At 56.1% G+C, this 19,463-nt stretch overlaps 2 protein-coding genes across 2 annotated transcripts; one reads left to right on the top strand and one right to left on the bottom strand.

The window, feature by feature from the left end:
- Positions 1-3,835: 3,835 nt before the first annotated feature.
- Positions 3,836-13,620, top strand: PLTP (phospholipid transfer protein). Its single transcript, XM_045804784.2, has 16 exons — positions 3,836-3,991; positions 4,603-4,713; positions 4,801-4,900; positions 5,573-5,701; positions 5,954-6,109; positions 7,094-7,157; positions 7,223-7,286; positions 7,959-8,050; positions 9,535-9,711; positions 9,799-9,858; positions 11,068-11,232; positions 11,328-11,395; positions 12,397-12,439; positions 12,541-12,604; positions 12,690-12,766; positions 13,220-13,620. Exons 2-16 carry the CDS (start codon positions 4,614-4,616, stop codon positions 13,349-13,351), a joined length of 1,491 nt encoding a protein of 496 aa, XP_045660740.1. The 5' UTR covers positions 3,836-3,991; positions 4,603-4,613; the 3' UTR covers positions 13,352-13,620.
- Positions 13,466-19,430, bottom strand: CTSA (cathepsin A). The gene is made up of 15 exons (XM_045804785.2): positions 19,292-19,430; positions 18,926-19,110; positions 18,671-18,782; positions 18,353-18,403; positions 18,176-18,262; positions 17,808-17,963; positions 17,400-17,491; positions 16,994-17,078; positions 16,315-16,406; positions 16,150-16,228; positions 15,928-16,067; positions 15,168-15,243; positions 14,439-14,528; positions 14,156-14,260; positions 13,466-13,874 (listed from the first exon to the last, which is right to left on the bottom strand). The coding sequence occupies exons 2-15, from the start codon at positions 19,108-19,110 to the stop codon at positions 13,791-13,793; spliced, it is 1,434 nt and encodes a 477-aa protein (XP_045660741.1). The 5' UTR covers positions 19,292-19,430; the 3' UTR covers positions 13,466-13,790.
- Positions 19,431-19,463: the final 33 nt, after the last annotated feature.

The raw sequence follows: 19,463 nt of genomic DNA on the forward strand, positions 1-19,463 counted from the left end.
TGCCGGTCTGCAAAACAGGGGCAACGATAGCTATCTCAAGGCACTGCTGCGAGGATTAAATGGGGTCATTTAAAAAGAGACATAATTGAGTGGCGTGGTTAAGAGCAAGGGCTCCGGAGCCAGACTGACTTGAGCAAGTTCCTTAACCTCTTTGGGTCTCTATTTCCTCATCTGTAAAATGGGATGATGATACCTGTCTTAGAGGACGGTATGAGTTTTAAGTGAGTTAGTATCTAGAAAGCACTTTTTGTTTGTTGAACAACTGGTTGATAATAACAACCAGAGACATTTATTGAGCCCTTTAGTGGGCCAAGTACTAGGTTCAGCACTTTATATACTTTTTCTTAAAGATTTTTTTATTTTTAATTTGAGAGAGAGAGAGAGCGTGCACGCATGAGCCAGGGAGGGGCAGAGGGACAAGCAAACCTCCCGGCCCAGCAGGGAGCCTGAGGAGGGGCTCGATCCCAGGACCCTGAGATCATGACCTGAGCCGAAGTCAGACGTTTAACCGACTGAGCCATCCAGGTGTCCCATATACTTTAAAAACAAAAAAAGATCTATTTATTTATTTTAGAGAGAGAGAGTGAGTGGGCGAGGGGCAGAGGGAGAGAGAGAGAGAATCCTGAAGTAGATTCCCCACTGAGCGCAGAGCCAGACGTGGGCCTTGATCCCAAGACCCTGAGATCATTACCTGAGCCGAAATCAAGAGTCAGCCGCTTAACCGACTGAGCCACCCAGGCGCCCTGGCACTCTGTATACTTTATTTAAAATCTCACCACCACCCAGAGAAGTAGGCAGGTACGAGATCATCCCCACCTTACAGATGTGGGAACTGTGGCTCTTAAAGAGATTTACTTTTCAGTTTACTCTAGAACAGGGGTTGGCAAACTACAGCTGAATCCAGCGAGCGCTCTGTCCATTTAAGTCTTGTTTATAGCTGCAATGGTAGAATTTGAACAGCTGTGACAGAGACCACAGAGCCAGCAAACCCTAAAATATGTACCATCTTATCTGACTTTTTACAGGAACAGCTCTCCGACCTCTGCTCTAGAAAATGACAGAAGCAGGATTTGAACCAGGTCTGGCTGATTCCAAAGCACTTAATTAATGCTTTGCTCTCCTCGCGGTTTAACAATATCGCTGTGCTGGGTGCACAGTAGAGGCTAGAAAAGCATTTCTTTCCTGTCCCTTTGAGGGCTGGGAAGTCCCTCCTTCCCTCTTCAAAGCCAGGAGTGAAAGTGGAAAGGGACTTGGGGCTTCTGATCTCTCCATCCTTCAAGTCAAGTGTTGAGGACTCGGGAAGGTTGCCAACGACCCTCCTGGGCTGCCCACCTGCCAGTATCACTGAAGTGTGAGGATTGGGGGCACAAGCTCTGGGAGAAAGGGAAAACCCATGTGATGGAGAAGGTCGGGCTGACAGGCCAAGTCCCTGGAATCAAGGCCAGTGAGTACATCTTGTCCTCCAGCCCAGGGCTGTGTTTAGAGTCAGTTGGACTGAGACAAAGGAGACGCAGGAGTTGCTGAAGAATCCAGGGGTTGCAGGTAATCACCCGCCCCCCAAGACACATCTGAGGGCTCCAAGCCAGTTTAGTCACTCAGCAAATAGGCAGGACCTCCTCCGCTCAGGCACTGTTCAAGGTATGCGGAAAAGTGGGGAACCAGATCCCAGCTCTCGTGGAGACAGACCATGTCTCCATCAACCAGTGCTCGGGTAAACCAGTATTAAATAGTCACAAGATCTATAAAGCAAATAAACCGGGCTGATGGGATTGAGAGCAACTGCTAGGTAGGCAGGGACGTCCTGGCTGAGGAAGTGCCATCGGAGCTGAGACAAACGTGGCAAGGAGCTAGCGGAAGATCAGGTGGAAAAGCATTCCAAGCAGAGGGACAGCAAGTGCAAAGGCCAGTGTGGCCGGAGCAGAATAAAGGAGGGTGACAGAGGGTGGGTGACGAGACAGGTATGCGTGTAGCGTGCCTGGAAGTCTGGGCAAGGAGGCAGGAGTTTATTCTGAGGGTGGTGGGAAAGCCACTAGATGCTGGCAAAGGACGCTGATGACTGTAGCTGACATTTTTTGAGCCTTTCCTCAATGCCAGGTGCTCATCAAGCCCTTTAAATGCACGACCTCTTTTTTAATCCTCACATGCAATCCAGATGTGGAAACAAGCCCAGAGAGGTTAAACCACTGGCCCAGAATCATGTAGCTACATTTAAAGCTCACTGGGGCTGCTGTGGGGACAGTGAAGTGCAGGAGACAAGAACCTCCTGGTTAAGTGTCTGCCTTTGGCTCAGATCATGATCCCAGGGTCCTGGGATCGAGCCCCATGAGCCCCACATTGGGCTCCCTGCTCAGCGGGGAGCATGCTTGTCCCTCTCCCTCTGCCTGCTGCTCCCCCTGCTTGTTCTTTCTGACAAATAAATACATAAAATCTTAAAAAAAAAAAAAAAAAGGAAAGTGAGAAGAAAGAAAACTAACACTGCCAGGTTTTCTGCTTGAGCCAGTCTCCAGGAAGAGTGAGGGCTACTAAAGTTCAAAGGCATTAGGGCACTTCCTCCTCTGGATATCCTTAGCTCTTTCTTCCTTCCTCTCCGTCGCCCTTGCTGTCTCTTGTGCTTGTGGTGTGTGCCCCTAATCTTAATAGCCATCATTTACTGGGCACTAATGGTGAGCCATGTACCGCGCTCGGCGCTGCACTAGGCCCATTTAATTTACTCCTGCATCAACCTATTGTTTCTGTTTTAGGAAGAAGAAATGACGTCTCAGAGCTGCTTCAGTAAGGGGTCCAAGAATTGGACAAATTCCAAGAATTTGAATCCTGGTCTGTCAGACTCAAGGGTCTAAGCACTACTACTGGGTTATAAACATCACCGCCCACCCTTTCACAGTTCAAGGTTTTCCAGTAGTAGCTGTAGGATGGTCTTGACCTCTGGTTTCCTGCTGGGGTGGGTCCATCCTAGTGCCAACCTGATAAGTTAAGAAGATGAAGTAAGTCAGTCGAGATCTAGGATGACTAACCATCCTGGTTTGCCTGGGACTGAGGGGGTTCCCTGGAAGGGTGATTTTCAGTTTCAAAGCTAGGAAGGGCCTGGGCAAATCAGGACATGCTGGTATTCCTACCTGGGTGAGGCCTTGATGCTACAGTTGTGTTCAGTGGACGCTCACCTTTATCGCTTTTCCTTTCCACTTTCATCCATTTGACAACAAAAAAGGTAGCAAGCACCTAGTGTGTGCGGGTCCCGGGAGCTGGGAACACGCTGCAGGCCGTGGGTGGAGATACTGTGCAGAGAAGGTGGCTCCAAAGGTTCACACACACACAGAATCCACAGTCCCTGGGCAACACCAAACCTCCCTCTGGGGTGATTCCAGCAGCCTGTGCCCTGTGCTCCTGGGTGGGCAGCCCTTGCTTGGACCCCAGTGGGAGCAGTCTCTGGGCCTGAGACATTTGGGGGGGGGATGTCCCCTGGTGAAGCCTGGTAAGGAGAGGTCTTGATGATTGTGGGTGGAAAGGAAGAAAATGTGTCTTGGGCATTGATTTTATGGGTGGTCCCAAGTATCCCGCACATTTTGCCAGATGAGGAAACTGAGGCTCAGCGACCCAAGTGAAGTGACCCACGTTCAGGATCATACGGGAAGACATGGGCATTTGAAATTTGAACCAAGGTCCCAGAGAAGCAAGGACTGTTGAGATAGGGCGGGCCAATTCCTGCACTTCCCTCCCCCCTTCCCGGCGTGGGTCTCCCACTTGTCTTGACAGCTGCCCGGCCTGTCACGGGGCTCTGTACAGCCCTCTCCGCCCTCCCGGCTGCCAGCGTTCCGCCCCGTCCCCTCCCAACCCCCGGGGGAGGAGGGGAGAGCGGGAGCGAGGAGGGGGGTCGGAGAGGCCCGGCATTATAAAGGCGGCTGGAACAGCACTGCCCGCCAGACCCCGCCGCCCGGATCCCTTGCGCAGCCCGCCGCCCCACGTGACCGCATCGACCCCCAGCTCCGCCGCAGTGAGTTGGGGCGCGTCCCCATTCACCCCCAGGCTCTAGCTGAGCCGCATGGTCTACTGAACCCGGGCTGGGGAAGAGATCCTATGAAGGAGGGCGCTGATATGGGGGGTATCAGGCCGAATCCCGATGGCAGGGATTTAGGACCCGGCGAAGCCGGGAGACCCGGGAGCCCGAGGTCGGGCAGGCGGCCCCCTCTACTCCCCCGGCGCGGGGCCTGGGAGACCGCAAGCCACCCCCCAGGAATGCGCGTGCAGCCGTTTCCATGGTAACAGGCAAGCCGCGCCCTCCCTCTGCTAAAGGAAAGGGGAGGTGGGGGGGGGGCCGCTGGTCCCCGGGAGGTCCAAACTCGTCACGCGGCGGGTGCACGGGGGAACCGAGGATGTCGCCTCTCCTTCCCCCATGCCCCAAATCCTCTGGGAGCCAGAGCGCGAGTCGCATCGCCTCTCTGAGCCTCAGTTTCCGCATCTGCCAAATGGAGGCAATATAATTGGTTCCAAGTACCCTGAGGAGCTATTTTGAGGGTAACGATCCGGCCAGTCCTCTTCTGGTCGGACAACCGGGGAGTGGGTTTTAGCGGCTCTGATGACTCCAGCGACCCCACCCCACCCCAGGCCCGCTCGCCATGGCCCTCTTCGGGGCCGTTTTCCTAGCGCTTCTGGCAGGCGCTCATGCCGAGCTCTCCGCCTGCAAGATCCGCGTCACCTCCAAGGCTCTGGAGCTGGGTAAGGCGCGGGGCGGGGTGAGGGCCGATGAGGGAGGGGTCGCCCCAGTAGTGAGCGCAGGACCTAAGGGTCTCGCTGCTACCTCAGTGAAGCAGGAGGGCCTGCGCTTTCTGGAACAAGAGCTGGAGACCATTACCATTCCGGACCTGCGGGGCAGGGAGGGCCACTTCTACTACAACATCTCGGAGTAAGTAGGGGACCCGGGGCGGGGTCTCGGACTCCGGGGGGCGGGGCCTAGCGCCGGGGAAACGGAGTGGGCGGGGTAGGGGCGTGGCCATATCGAGGAGGCGGGACTCAAGAAACAGGATGGGGCGGAGAAGATAAAGGCCAAGCCCGCCGACATAGGCGGGACTAAACCGCAAAACAGAAGCCTTGGGGGCTGAGGCGTGGCCAAAGAGCACCGGAGAGGGAGAGTCACGAAACTTAACGATGGATGAGAGTGGGGTCTAGGGCCCGGGGTGGAGCTAATGGGAGAGGCCCCGGAAACAGGAGACAAGAGCCTTCCTTGGGACGGTGGGGATAGGAGATATGGGATATGCAGCTCAGCTGATAGAGACAAAATCAAAGGATTTGGTGAAAAGACCAGGTCAAGCAATCACAGGGTGTGGGAGGGAAGGGAGTGCCAGCAATAAGGCACCAAAGAGAAGGGGTCAAGCTCACTTTTAACACCTGGGTCAAGAGAAGCTCATCTCTGAGCTGTCCAAGTCCAGGCTGGGGGCACTTGAGGGGAAAGGGAAGAATTCATTCCACCCCCCTCAGCTTCCCCAGGCTTGGACTGGAAGAGGAGGGAATGAGTTTCCTGTGGTTGGGTGGGACTCCCTCTTAGTGGTCCTGAAATTGACCCTGAGGCTGCCCGCAGGGTGAAGGTCACAGAGCTGCAGCTGACGCCCTCTGAGCTGCATTTCCAGCCGGAGCAGGAGCTGGTGCTTCAAATCAGCAACGCGTCCTTGGGGCTGCGCTTCCGGAGGCAGCTTCTCTACTGGTTCTTGTGAGGACCTGGCACCCTCTGGGGAGTGGAGGGTGGCTTGGGAGGGCTGGGATGCTGTGGGGCTGGGGACGATCCTTTAGCCTTCCTGTGTCTCAATTTTCACCCGTACAATAGGGACAAGCATACCCACTTCATAAGGGTTGATAGGTTTGGCAGAATGGCTAGTAAACTGCCGAAGTGAAGGTAGGGGGATGGCGAGGACACGGTTAAGCTCCAAGCTGGACATTTTGACTGCCCCACACCCCCTTGCAGCTATGATGGGGGCTATATCAATGCCTCTGCCGAGGGTGTGTCCATCCGCACTGCTCTGCAGCTCTCCGGGGATGCCACTGGACGTATCAAAGTGTCCAACGTCTCCTGCCAGGCCTCAGTCTCCAGAATGCACGCAGCCTTCGGGGGAACCTTCAAGTAAGCCCCATCTTCAACCCAGTGCACCCCCCTTTGAGCCTCACTGCCCGTTTGCCTAGTGCAATGCAAAGTGCATAGGCTTCGGAGCCTGCGTCCAACTGGGTCCAACTCTGAGCACCCTCATTTCCCTGCTCTGTGACTTTGGGCAAGTCATTGAAGCACTGCGCCTCAATTTCCTTACCGGTAAGATGAGGATGATAATAGCAAATATTTTGTAAAATGTTGTGAAGACTAGTTGCTAATATATGTAAAAATACTTAGAACAGTACCTGGCATATTAGTGGCTAGCTTCCCAGATAAGAGTAATTGTGAGAATCAGTATGCACACTTGGGCATGAACTGAGTTCTCAATAATTGGTGGCTCTTACTACTACTAATAAAAACATAATTTTTAGGTTTTGGGCTGAGAAGGGGACTTTGTGATAGCTCTCAAAGAGAGTGGGAGAGACAAGATGGTGAATTTATCATCTGGTGTTGGTATACTGTCAAGTTTTTATTTACTTGACAAATAAAGTATACGCCAGTCCCTGAGGATTCATAAAGGAACTCAGAGCCTAGCTGAAGCGACAAAACATTTGTCATCAGGGCTTTGAGGGAGGAACTGAGAACTGCAGGGGTTCAGAAGAGGGTAATCTGGGAAGACTGCCTGGAAGAGGAAGCATCTGGGCCCATACAGAGGGCAATACAGGAAAAGGACATTGAGGGTGGAAGGGAGGGCACGAGTAAGCATCTGGAGGTGGGGATGCTGACAGCAGGTTTGAAGAACTGGGGGTAAATTCATTAGGCTGGTGGGGGGGCAGGGGTTAGGAGAGGTCTTGAGAATCAGGCTAGTGAGGGGATTTGGAAAACCTCCATTAAAGAACTGGTAATACAGGTCAAAGTTGAACCACCTCCTCCCCGTCTCTCTGGCCATTGATTTCTCCTGGATCTGGATTGGGGTAGGACAGAGTGTCTGGGCTCATGTGGTCTCTCCCCTCCTTGCAGGAAGGTGTATGAGTTCCTCTCCACATTCATCACCTCAGGGATGCGCTTCCTCCTCAACCAGCAGGTACAGCCGTGGTGGTGGGGGTGCCCTCTCTTTGGAGGTCGCTGACTCTAAACCCCACCCCGCAGATCTGCCCCGTGCTTTACCACGCAGGAATGGTGCTCCTCAATTCCCTCCTGGACACCGTGCCTGGTGAGTTGGCACTGGCTGGGAGGGGAGCTCCGGGCCGTGCCTGGGACTGGAATGGGGGTGAGGAGGAGGCTGGGTATGCAGCTGCCAGGCAGGGCCTCAGAGTGGGACCCTGCCATGCCTGGCTTCAGATATGGCCTCTGCTACTGACTGGCCATGTGACCCTGGGTAAGTACTCACTTCTCTCTGGGCTGTGGCATCGTCGCTTGGCTGGCGATGCCTCCTCATGGGGGTTGTTCTGAGGATTAACTGAGTGATGATTGTCAAGGTCCTCAATATGGGCTTGCTGATCATTGGGACCCTGCACTTACTAGGTGCTCAACTAACATGAATTCCCTTTTCCTAAACTGCAACCTCTGTCTGCTGTGGGGTAGAGATCACAGGCATGGGGAGGGAGGGAGGAGCCAGGGAGAACCAAGGAGGGAAGGGAATCCCTTGCCATCTTGTTTAGTGATCTGATGAAACCCCTGTAATAGGGGTGGCGATGGTGGCGGTAGGCAGTGTCATTCACATCGCTCAGCACTAAGTGCCTCCCACATAAAACGAATTTGATCCCCACAACAAGCCTCTGAGGGAAGATTTATAATCACCGCTTTGTGGATGAGAAACAGGCCCAGGAGGGTGACCACCTCGCCCGGCCTCACGCAGCTTGAGTGACTGAGCTCCTCCCCACAGTTCGCAGCTCGGTGGATGAGCTGGTTGGCATTGACTACTCCCTCCTGAAGGATCCTGTGGCTTCCGACAGCAATCTGGACATGGAATTCCGGGTGAGCTGCCTGGCTGGTGTGGCGTCTCTGACCTAACCAGACCTCCGCTTGTCCCCTGTGTGGCTCGTTTTGTCCCCCTAAGGCACAGCTCTGATGAGGCCACTCGGCTGCTGAGTGTGCCGTGGCTCCCCACTGCCCCAGAATTAGCTTCAACTCCTGGGTCTGGCCCCACCTTTCTGACTTCACCCTGTTTCTTTCCCAGATATGCCCCTTGCTTCCTACCTCAGGGCCTTTGCTCGTGCACTGCCCTTCCCCATCTCCCCCGAAGCAGGTGGACCTCTATGCACATCCTCTCATTTCACCCTCGCAACTGCGGGACTCAGGCGCTCATGTTTTATTCATTTGGGGGAGGCGGAGACTTGCTCGGAGAGGTGCTGTCCCTTGCCCAAGGTCACACAGCTAGTATGCGGCCATTTCCTGTGCTCTGTGTAGTAGATGGAGGGTAGCAGTTTCAGAGCACGGACGGAGGCCGAAGTTCAGGTCCTGGCTCTGCCACTTACTAGCCGCATGATCTTAAGCAAGTGGCTTAGCCTTTCTGAGCCTGTTTCTTACTAACATGGAAATGGAAATAATAAAGAAAACATCCCTCATGGAGTTTTATGTGGATGAAAGGAGTTAGCCTATGTCAAGGGCATGGAAGAAGCACTATGTAAATTCACATTCCCACCAACAAAACACAGTCACACTGGAACATTCAGACGTACTTCTCCACACAGCTACAGAGAAAGTCCTTCGTGCATAATTGTAGGTTTACGTTGCCCATTTCCTGATTTTATGGAAAAAAATATTTCCCCTATTTCTTTTCAGTGTACAAGGGAGGTTATGCATTTTGTTGTCTTTCATAGGGAAAAATATAATAGATTCTTAGACTTGCAAATATCATTTCTCCCGATTATGTCTTCCATATGCCTTGTGATGTTAATTGGTTTTTGGAAAACCTCTCCTCACTGAACATTGATGATATGTGAGAATTGAGTTTATTTGGTTCCATAATGGTACTGCAGTTCTGTGGACAATTGTGCTGGTATTTTAGAAGCGCAGACTGAAATATTTAGGTGTGCAGTGTTGTTATGTCTGTAATTTACAATACACAAATGTGAAGCAAAAAAAAAAAAAAAGTACTATGTAAATGTAAACAGCAGCTTTTATCATTCCTGCTCTGTATCTTTCAAGGCCCACTCACATGCCACCTCTTCCCCGAACCCTTTCCTGGGCGTCCCTTCTCTGGTCTAATGGGAGTGCTCCGTTGGAGAACTCCAGCTGCCCTCCTTTGAATGCCTTTTTAAGAGGTGTCCTAATGGGGGCACCCGGCTGGCTCAGCAGAGCACGCAACTCTGAATCTTGGGGTCAGGAGTTCAAGCCCCATGTTGGGTGGAGAGATTGATGCAGCTGGGTCCCACCCCCACCATCCCTCATAGTGCCTGGCACCTGGCGTGGGAACATCTGGGTGCTGGGCCAAGCTGACCCTGATCCCCCACCTACAGGGGGCCTTCTTTCCCCTGGCTGAGGGGAACTGGAGCCTGCTCAACAGGGCGGTAGAGCCCCAACTGCAGGAGGAGGAGCGGATGGTGTACGTGGCCTTCTCGGAGTTCTTCTTTGACTCTGCCATGGAGAGCTACTTCCGGGCGGGGGCCCTGCAGCTGTCACTGGTGGGGGACAAGGTATGCCGGAGTCTGTCCGCGGGATGGGAAGAGGGGCCCTGTCCGGAACTCCTGATGGCCCTGCCTCACCCCCCTTCCCCTCTGCAGGTGCCACACGATCTGGACATGCTGCTGAGGGCCACCTACTTTGGAAGCATCGTCCTGCTGGTGAGTGTTGGCGGGAGGTAGGGACGTGGCCAGGGTGGGCGACCATACCACCTCCACGCCAGCGAGGGGACACGCGAGGTGTGCAGGCAGAGGCCCCTGTGGCCACTGTGGAGTAGACCGAAGGCCTGACCTCCCGCCTGAGGCCAGGTCCTCTTATTTGTCAAGCTCGATTCCAAGTCTGTGAAGGGCCCTTGCTACTTCTCTTCTTCACAAAGCTACGAGCAGGGCAGGCGGAGAACCTGAGTTCAGTAAGTGTAGGGACTTCGACAATGACCCATGTATTCTTTTTTTAAGCTAAAGTTTATTTAATTATTTTAAAAATAATCTCTATGCCTATTGTGGGGCTGGAACTCGTGACCCCAAGATTAAGAGTCGCGTGCTCTACCGACTGAGCCAGCCAGGCGCCCTGATGTATTCTTTTTGCTTATTATTTTCCCTTGTTTCATGGGGAGAGGGGTGGGCAGTCAAAATTTAAAAAGTATCTCAGTGATCATAAGAGGACCTGCCCTGAATCTCCTCCCCACACAACCTCCCAGGGCTGTCGTGAGGATTAGCTGAATCAATTCATGTAAAGAAAGTAGGGCAGCCCCTGGCGCAGGGAAGTGCTCAGGACACACTAGCTGCTGTCCCCACTGCTGTCATCGCCATCGTCCTCATCAGCCTGATGGCCAAGCATTGGCAGGGGCATGGACTCTCTGGCCAGACTGTCCGGGTTTGAATCCCAGGTTCTGCACCTGGATGACTACAGAACCCTAGACAAGTTACTTAACTTCTCTGTGCCTCGGTTTCCCCATCTCAAAGATGTGTATGATAACACCTGCCTCACACGGTTATGATGAGGTTTAAATGAGCCAACAGAGGTGAAGTACTGGTCAGCGCCCACAGGAGAAAGAGCACAGCAGTTCAGAGCAGGACGAGATGGCAGAGGGCGGGGATATTTGATGCAAACACTGTCCCCGAGGAGTCTGGTTGGAGATAGATCCCCACTAGCGAGAACTCAGGAAAGCAGGAAAAGGACGCATTCCGTCCCTCCTGTCAGCAAAGGCACAGAGGCGAGACACAGTTCTGAAGGGTCTGGGAGGCCACGCCAGTCCCCCTATTTGTGTATGGGCTCCCAGCGGGGAGAGCGTAAGCCACCCCATCTCCCCTCCTGGGGCTCATCGGGGAACAGATCTGGGACTTCCCCCGCCCTCCCTCCTCTGTCCCCAGAGCCCAGCCGTGATCGACTCCCCGCTGAAGCTGGAGCTGCGTGTTCTGGCCCCACCTCGCTGCACCATCAAGCCCTCGGGTACCACGGTCTCTGTCACGGCCAGTGTCACCATCGCCCTGGTCCCGCCCGACCTGCCTGAGGTCCAGCTGTCCAGCATGATCATGGTGCGGGCACCACAGTGGGGGCCACTGAGGGTCAGGGATGAGTGTGCTGCGGACCCTGTGGGTCGGTAACACTTCCCCAACCCCCCTGCCTGCAGGACGCCCGTCTCAGCGCCAAGATGGCACTCCGGGGGAAGGCGCTGCGCACCCAGCTGGACCTGCGCCGGTAAGCAGCTGGCCAAGCTCTCGGGCAAGTGCTTAACCTCCCTGAATCTCCGTGCCTTTGGGATAATTGCACCTGCCCAACAACTGGGGAGCTAAAATTCACTCAGACCGACAGCCACTGGGGAGCTAGGGTCTTTGTTCATGCACAACAAATGCATTTTATTCAAGTATAACTTCTCTGCATCGTCTTATGACCCAGAGGCAGGCAGAGCAGAGATGAGCAAACTGGCCCAGCAAGGTTAAATGACGGGCCCACAGTCACACAGCGAAGAGCCTAACAGCAGGGGTTCGGGTAGAAACCTCTGCCCAATTTTGTGATCTTGAGAAGTCTCATTGTATCTTCATTTCCTTCATGGGCTAACTGTGGGGGAAATTGCCCTACCATGCTAGCCACAGGGAGCTAGGGGCTCCCCCTGCCAAGTGCAAAGGTGCAACAGTCTGCAGGAAGCTCCAGTGTGCCAGGGGTTAAATGGGATACTGCAGGGTCGCGGTTAAGAGCCTAGATTCTAGAGGCAGGTTCTGCCCTTGACCAGCTGTGAGACCGCAGGCAAATGACTTACTCTCTCTAGGCCTGATTGGCCTCATCTAAAAGGTATAGACGGTTTCATAGTGTCTACTTCTTAGGATTGTCAGGAGGATGAAGTCAAGCTGGCATTTTAAAGTATCTTAATATTTAACTTCTGTAACATGCTTCGTATCTGGTAGGGAGTCGCTCTGTAAGTTTTGTTAAATAAACACAAACCGTGCATGTACACGCCAAGCGGCCAGCACAAGTCTGGGGTACGGGCAGTGGTCAACAAATTAAAAGTAGCAACTTGGAGAAAAGGACCCGCAAGAGGGAGAAACGACGCCCCCAAGGCTGCACACCTGGCGAGTGGCAGAGCCCCCGGACAGGTGTGGAGGTGGGAGCATCTGAGACTGAGACTCAGGGGCTTCTGGTGGCCTAAGGAAGGGGGAGCTTCCGGGTCTTGGGCCTACTGGACACTTCTTTGTCTCCTGTAGCTTCCGAATCTACTCGAACCAGTCTGCCCTGGAGTCGCTGGCCGTGAGTCGGGGATGGGGGTGCCGCGGCCGGGTCAGGGCAGGGCAGCGAAGGCAAGTCTGCTTCTCGCTGGCTGCCCTGACGTCCTGCCTCCCCCCTCCCAGCTGATCCCACTGCAGGCCCCTCTGAAGACCATGCTGCAGATTGGGGTGATGCCCATGCTCAATGGTAGGGTTGGGGGGCAGGAGGCAGGAGAGGGAAAGGGGAGGGGAGCTGGGCGGACCCAGGCTGAGCCAGCTGCTCCCACCCACAGAGCGGATGTGGCGGGGGGTGCAGATCCCACTACCCGAGGGTATGAACTTTGTGCGCGAGGTGGTGACGAACCATGTGGTGAGTAGGGGCTGGTGAGTAGGGGCGGTGGTGATGGAGGAGGGCAGAGCCTCCCGTTCCTCCTTCACAACCGACCTAACTCTGCTACCTGACCCCAGGCCCTCCCTCATCAGTGGCCCCTCCCGTTTTAATCTTCCATCATCAGACTTCTCTAGCCCTCTGCCCAGCTGTGCGGTCACGTTGTAAACCTCTTCCCGGATTCCACCCCCACTATCTACTCATATTGAACCTCTGAGCTAAGAGGTCACCTCCTCTAGGAAGCCCTCCTTGACCTCCACAGACTGCTCCTGCGGCCTCTTTTACACCCTTCACAGGGAGCTAGAAGAATTTCTTTGCTGCTCCTCCTGTCCCACTAAACTGAGAACCCCTCAAGGCTAAGGACTCTGTCTCTATCTTAAAACTTCGCTCTCTGCGATGGAATGAACAGACTCTCCTCTCTGCCCCACCGCACAGGGCTTCCTCACCATTGGAGCCGACCTCCACTTCGCCAAAGGGCTGCGAGAGGTGATTGAGAAGAATCGGCCTGCCAACACCAGGGACCCACTGGCCTCCAGTGCCCCACCGCCCTCCACGACAGCTGCGTGAGTCCTCAAGCCCACCCTGGCAGGGGCATTCAGGACTCCGACGCCTCTCATCCCCTCCCCCAATCCCTCCCAGCCTATAGTGTCCTAATCCCCAGTGCCACAGAGAAGACAGGGCTTTAAACTGTACCCAATTTAATTCCATCATCAGTCAATCCATCAATTACAGTCCGTCCACCCTCCCTGTGGGCTGTCCTGAGCTCTGCTGTGTTCCAGTGCATGAAGGGAGGGGCCAGGCCCCACCCAGTCAGGAATAAAGTGCTAACTCCCCAAGGCTGTCTATGTGAGGCACTGGGGCCTGGTCTGGGAAGCAGAGGGCTGGCGGGGGAGTTCTGGAGGCAGGGACCTGCCCCACAGGGGCACTGTGCATAAAGGAGGACCTCCCTTCTAGCAGGAGGGGTGGGCAAGAGGGGCTGGATCAGGCAGAAGGGGGCTGGTCTCCGTCAGTACGGCTGCTTATTCAGGAAGCGGGAGAACATGGTGAGGGCAGCCTGGGGCTTGTCGGTGGGGACCATGTGACCAGCGCCCTAGGAGCAAAGCTCTGTGAGATCACCTTCTTGTGTAACCCCTGCCCCTGGGTGCTTCCTCCATCCTACTGGATCCCTTCAGCCAGTGACACTCCTCTTCTCCCAGCCCTGCCCCAAGCACTGCATTCTTCCCACCGCCCCCCCCCCCCCCGAAAACCTGCTCTTCTGGGGCCAGATGGTAACCCGGTAACCCAGTGTAAGAGTGAGCCAGAAGGAGAGGACAGGTGGGTCTTGCCCCATCCCCTCCAGCCAAGCCAGCCCTCACCAGGCCCAGGCCCTACCTTGATGGTGAGAAAGGCGATGTGGGAGAACTCCTTCACGAAGCCAGCAATCTGCTCCCCACTATCCCCGTAGTCCACTAACCAGGGCCGGCGCTGGACCTCCATCTGCCCCACCAGGAAAGACTTAGCTGCCTGCCGCCGTCCCATCATCTCTCCTCACGGCTGCCAGCAAGACCTCAGGGGCCTGGAACTTCCCCAGGTTTGCCCTCTCTATCTGCGCAGAGCCCAGCTGCCAGGCCCAGCCGCCCCATCCCTCCCCAGAGCCGGGATCCTTGCACCGTACCTTCTGGTTGAGGGAATCCACAAACCACTCATCCCCCATGAAATTGCAGGCCATGTCCACATCTCCGTTGTAGAGCAGGATCCGGTATTTCTGGAGCAGGGGAGGGAATGGAGGGTCTGTAATGAGCCCAGACCCCAGCCCTTCCCTGGTTCAAGCCCTACCCCTTCAGGGAATTCAAGGGGCCCAGCTAAATAGCATGAAGCAGGAAACACTCCTGTCTTCTGTTTTCTACATGTTCAGCGCTCTCTACTAAATGCTTTACGTATGAAGGTAGATTCTATTGTTAACCCCATTTTACAGGTGGGGAAACCCAGTCTCAAGATATGAGAAACTTGTCCCAGGGTCACATGGCTAGTAAAGCAACTTGCACAGAGGCGATCTGACCTTAGAGCTCGTGCACTAAGCGCTGGTGTACAGCACCCGGTCCTGACCGGCTCCGTCAGGGTGTCCCGGATGGTCTCGGACAAGGCCCTCTCCCACCCTGGACCTCCATTTGTTTGTCTGTAACACGTTCTCACTAGATCTTCTCCATCTAAAGTCTCCGACAACAGAGTGGCATGGTGTGGGGACAAAGCCATGTTCAAATCATGACCCTGCCAGTCACTGGACCTCGCTTCTTGGAGTTTCAGCTTCCTGTGTCCGGAGTGGCACTCTAGAGGGGGCCCAGCCTTATCGTGCTGCTCCCGGGTCCCGAGGCTGCTGGTGGACCCGGCTGGGCCGGCCCCTCACCTGCGTGGTGAGCAGTTTCAGGTACTGGGACTGCATGCTTTGGTAGAGACGGCGGTACTGTATGTTCACCAGGAAGCTGTGGGAACACGTGGGCAGGCCCCAGGAAGACGGCGTAAAGGGAGACAGAGTCACAGAGCAGACCTCCTCTCCTATCCCCTCCTAGCTCTAAGCTCCAGCCCAGGAGGCAGAGCTGGGATTCCGTCCCCTCCTCATGTCATCTCTCTAGGACTTACTTGGATGAGGGGCTGGAATTCAGAGGTCCTCAACTCACCGCCCCCCCGCCCCCAGCTTAGAAATGTATATAGGAACATCTAGTGACTAGTCCACAACCAGCATTTAGTGCAGAGGGGCCCACAGGTGTGGGAACCACAGCACTACCAACAGTAGGGCAGGGGCACCAACCCATTGGAATGGACCTCAGGGGCCCCCGCTGTGCCAGGCGTCACCCTGTTACCCACACGGGTCACAGGAGATCCATGCAACTGGGGGCTGTGGAGGAGTGGGGTTGGGGGAGAGGGTCTGTTTACTAAATACCAGGGCAGCACACCGCCGTTTTACCAACCGACGTGGCCATTTAAGAATGAACTGGCGAAACATCAATGCATTGAAGGGGTTACACATCCTGCAGAGCTCGCCGTCCCTCCCTGAGTGCCACCCCTGAGAAACCCTGGCCAAGGGATCCCTGGGAACCCTTCTGTTACCCACGAGCCCCGAGAGCCTGCCCCCCCAGCCCAGGCCATGGCTGGCCCCAGAGCCTCACTTGCACATGTCCCAGCGGGGCAGCTGCTCAGGGATGTGGAGGGCCTTCCGCACGTAAGGGTTGTTGAGGTAGGTGGAGGCCGCCGTGGTGTTGGTGCAGGGCGGGTCCATGCGCAGCCTATCCCCGGAACGCAGCAGGGCCTGGGGACACGGACCTAGGTCAGGGTCTTCGCCTCCTTGGCCCACCCCCGCCAGGAAGCAGCCCGTGCGCTTGCTTGCACACCTGATGCCACATCCGCTTGAGCGGGAGGCGAGTGAAGATGTTGCCCAAATCATGGATCACGACAGTGCCCTTCTCGTACCTGCAAGTGAAGTGGGGATGGGTGCCTCGGCCTCCAGGCGGGGCTGGCCCAGCCCCCCACTCCCCGGGGCTCACTGAGGGGCCTACCTTAAATGGCCGGGCACACCCCCAGCACAGGGGGCGTAGAGGTTGTAAATGTTGAGGCCAGAGTTGCCCACGATGCGGGACACTTCCTGCAGCTGCAATGACAGGCCAAGCCACCTCGCGTCACGGGACCCTGGCCTCCCCAAGATCTCACCAATGCGTCCCAAGATTATCACTCTCCTACTTCACCTCTTGTCGTTACCCTTCCCCCACTTCTTTACAGGTAGGGAAACTGAGGCTCAGTGGAAGGAATCTGCCAGCCTGGGGGTCCAAACCCTGGTGCCACTACTTCCTAGCACTGTGACTTCAGGCGAGGACTTTAACATTCTTGGCCTCAGTTTCCTCTTCTGGAAAATGTGGACAATACGATCTCCCTTAAAGGAGAATCTTGAAGATTAAACAATCTGTGTTGACCTACGTCAGCCCCGTGCCCGGCACACAGTAGGTGCTCAATAAGTGAGAGATCCTTTCCCTCCCGGGGGTTACAGGGTTTGCCCAGAAAGTCACAGGAAAGGGTGACAGAACACATTCCTAGATGTGTCCTAGAAAACACCAAATTGCTGGAAGAGACAGAATAGGAAAGCCATAGGGGATGGGGTCAGGAGTCCCCAAGGAGGGGATGTGGTCCCGTTCTCAGGGCTGGGGGTGTCAGGGGTGACAGAGGTTGGGGGCAGAACCTCACATTGGTCACGCATTCTGGGTCGGTGTTGTCGTAGAAATTACACTTGTTTTGAGAGCAGCAGTGGGTCTGGAGGGAAGACCAGAGCCTATAGGAGATGCATGAAAACAGTGTTCAGGCCCAAGGCGGGCCCCCCACTCTCTCCTTCCAACCTCCTACTACCACCTGCCCCCAGGGGATGAGGAAATGGATCACAGGGGATGGTATGTAGGTTCCAAACCTCGCTGCTCTGGGGCCATCCTGCCAGCCCTCCTCAGTCCCCTTCGGCACGGAACACTTCCAGGAACCCCAGCCCCCACCTCCTGCTCATAAACCGGGGTAGGGCCCGGATATCATGTGCCTGGAGAGCAGACCTGAGATCTCATGACCTGCCCCACCCTGGAGATTGCCCAACTGCCCCGTCCCATACCTGTTCCCCAGAAGGCCATGGTAATAGGCGAAATAGACCAGGGAGTTGTCGTTCTGCTCATAGGAGGACAGCCCGTTGCCCACGGCCAGCCCCTGTGAAACACCCAGGGCATTCAGGTCATCTGGAGGGAGAGGAAGAGCCTCCCCTGACGACACCCAGACCTCTAGCCATCTGGAAACTGAAATCTAAGGTGGTTTGTGGGGAGGCCACTCAAAGCAAAGAACAGAGCTGGCTGGCTGACAGGTGAGCTTCCTGTCGTGGGAGGCATGTGAGCAGAGGTAGGCCAGCCCGTGGCAAGCATGTTACAAAGCAGACCGGGTTGGACAGGGAAGATGGCCCGTTTGACCTCGCTACCCAAAAGGCCATGACCATAAGCTGCCTCACTCCCCTCCCGCAGCGGCCCTGTACCTGCAGGTTCATGCTGGGATCCTGCATGACCAACACAGCCAGGGTGGGGATGTAAATGCCGGCGTAGCTCTCTCCTGTCAGGAAAAGCTCATTGTCCTTGTACTCCGGGAAGAGGCGGAAGAAATCCTGCAGGGCCTCAAAATTGCTCTGGGCGACCTAGGGAAAGCAGGATGGAGGCAATCAAAAGGTTCTGGTATTTGAGCTAGAAAGAACCTCAGAGATAATGACACCCCCCAACTCGGAGCAAGAGGAAGTGGCTTCGCCAAGACCGCACACAGCTTATGACAGAGCCAAAAATGGACTGTCCCGGGTCGTGCCACCGTTAGAGAACGAGGGAGGCTGGGGCACTGGGCAGGCATGGGGCTCACCTCGGTGTCATTGGTTGCATAAGTCTTGTCATCAGAGTAGGAGAAGCCCACCCCAGCTGGGGACTCAAGGTACAACACATTGGCAATCTACATGGCGGGAGGAAACCAACTGAAGAAGGCTCCCCAACCCATCCAAGTGCCCAGACACCCCCACAGGACCCACAGCTCCGTCTATACCAGGTTCCAAGAATAGGGGTTGTACTCCAGGGAGGCACCATCTGGCTGCACCTGAGGAGGAGAGAGATGGCTAAGTGCCAAGGGCCAAGCGGGTGGAAGTTTTGGGCCCCTGTGCTGGGCACTCCACATTCAGGCAAAACCCCTGAGAGGTGCGGATAGTCAAGCCAATGGTACAGACGAGGGAACCCAGGCTCAGGGAAAGGGCACACTTGGGAACACCTCCAAGTCCTGTTCTCCCTCCTCCCCAGCCCTTTCCTTTAGGGACGCCCGGTCTTCTCCCCTTCCTGGTTAGGGGGGAGACAGTGGCCTTCCACTCACCAGGAAGGGGCCGTGCTCCGTGAGGAAGCCATCGAGGGAGCTGCAGCCCGGCCCTCCGTTGAGCCAAAGCACCAGAGGGCTGCTCTTGGGATCCTTCTGGGACTCCACAAACCTGGGAGGGGAGGCAGAGCAGGGTCGGTGCAGGCGGAGGGGCCCCTTCCAGTGCTCCCGGCTCCCAGGCCCCCTCGGGGGTCTTCAGACCCTCCCCCAGCTCGCGTCCCTTCCCCTCCCCGCCCCGGAGGGAGGGCCGCAGACCAGTAGTGGAGGTGCTTGGAGCCGGAGCCACGAAGGTAGCCGGAGTACTGGCGGAAAGCCGGCTGCTTGGCCAACCCGGGCAGGCACTGGATCTCATCCAGGTCCGGCGCTGCCTGGCCCGGGGGCGCCCAGGGCAGGAGCAGCAGCAGCAGCAGCCAAGGCGGCGACAGCGCGGCTCCTACCATCTGCGGCAGGAAGCGGGGCCGCCTGTTTCCGCGCTCCCTCGCTCCTCGGCGCTTCCGCGTGGCCCCCCCGCGGACGAGCTGGCAGCGCAGCGCCCAGAGGAGTCCCCGGCCCGGCCCCACCGCCCACCCGCCGCACCGCCCCGGGCTGCGGGTCCCCTCCAGCCTCCCGGGGTGTCCTCACCTCTGCTCCCCCGCGTCTTTGCTCTCCCGGAGGGGCCCGGCCGCGGGAGGTCAGGTGGAGTGCGAGTCACGTGGGGGCCGGCGTCACGTGACAGTCATCCTCCGGCGCCTCGTTGGTCCGCCCCCCCCCCCCCCCCCCGGGACCGGTGGCTCGCAGACGGCGGCCTGCGCGG

The sequence above is a fragment of the Ursus americanus genome, chromosome 22, assembly GCF_024610735.1.
Source record: "Ursus americanus isolate L20-20 chromosome 22, mUrsAme1.1.p, whole genome shotgun sequence".
In the NCBI taxonomy this organism is placed as follows: Eukaryota; Metazoa; Chordata; class Mammalia; order Carnivora; family Ursidae; genus Ursus; species Ursus americanus.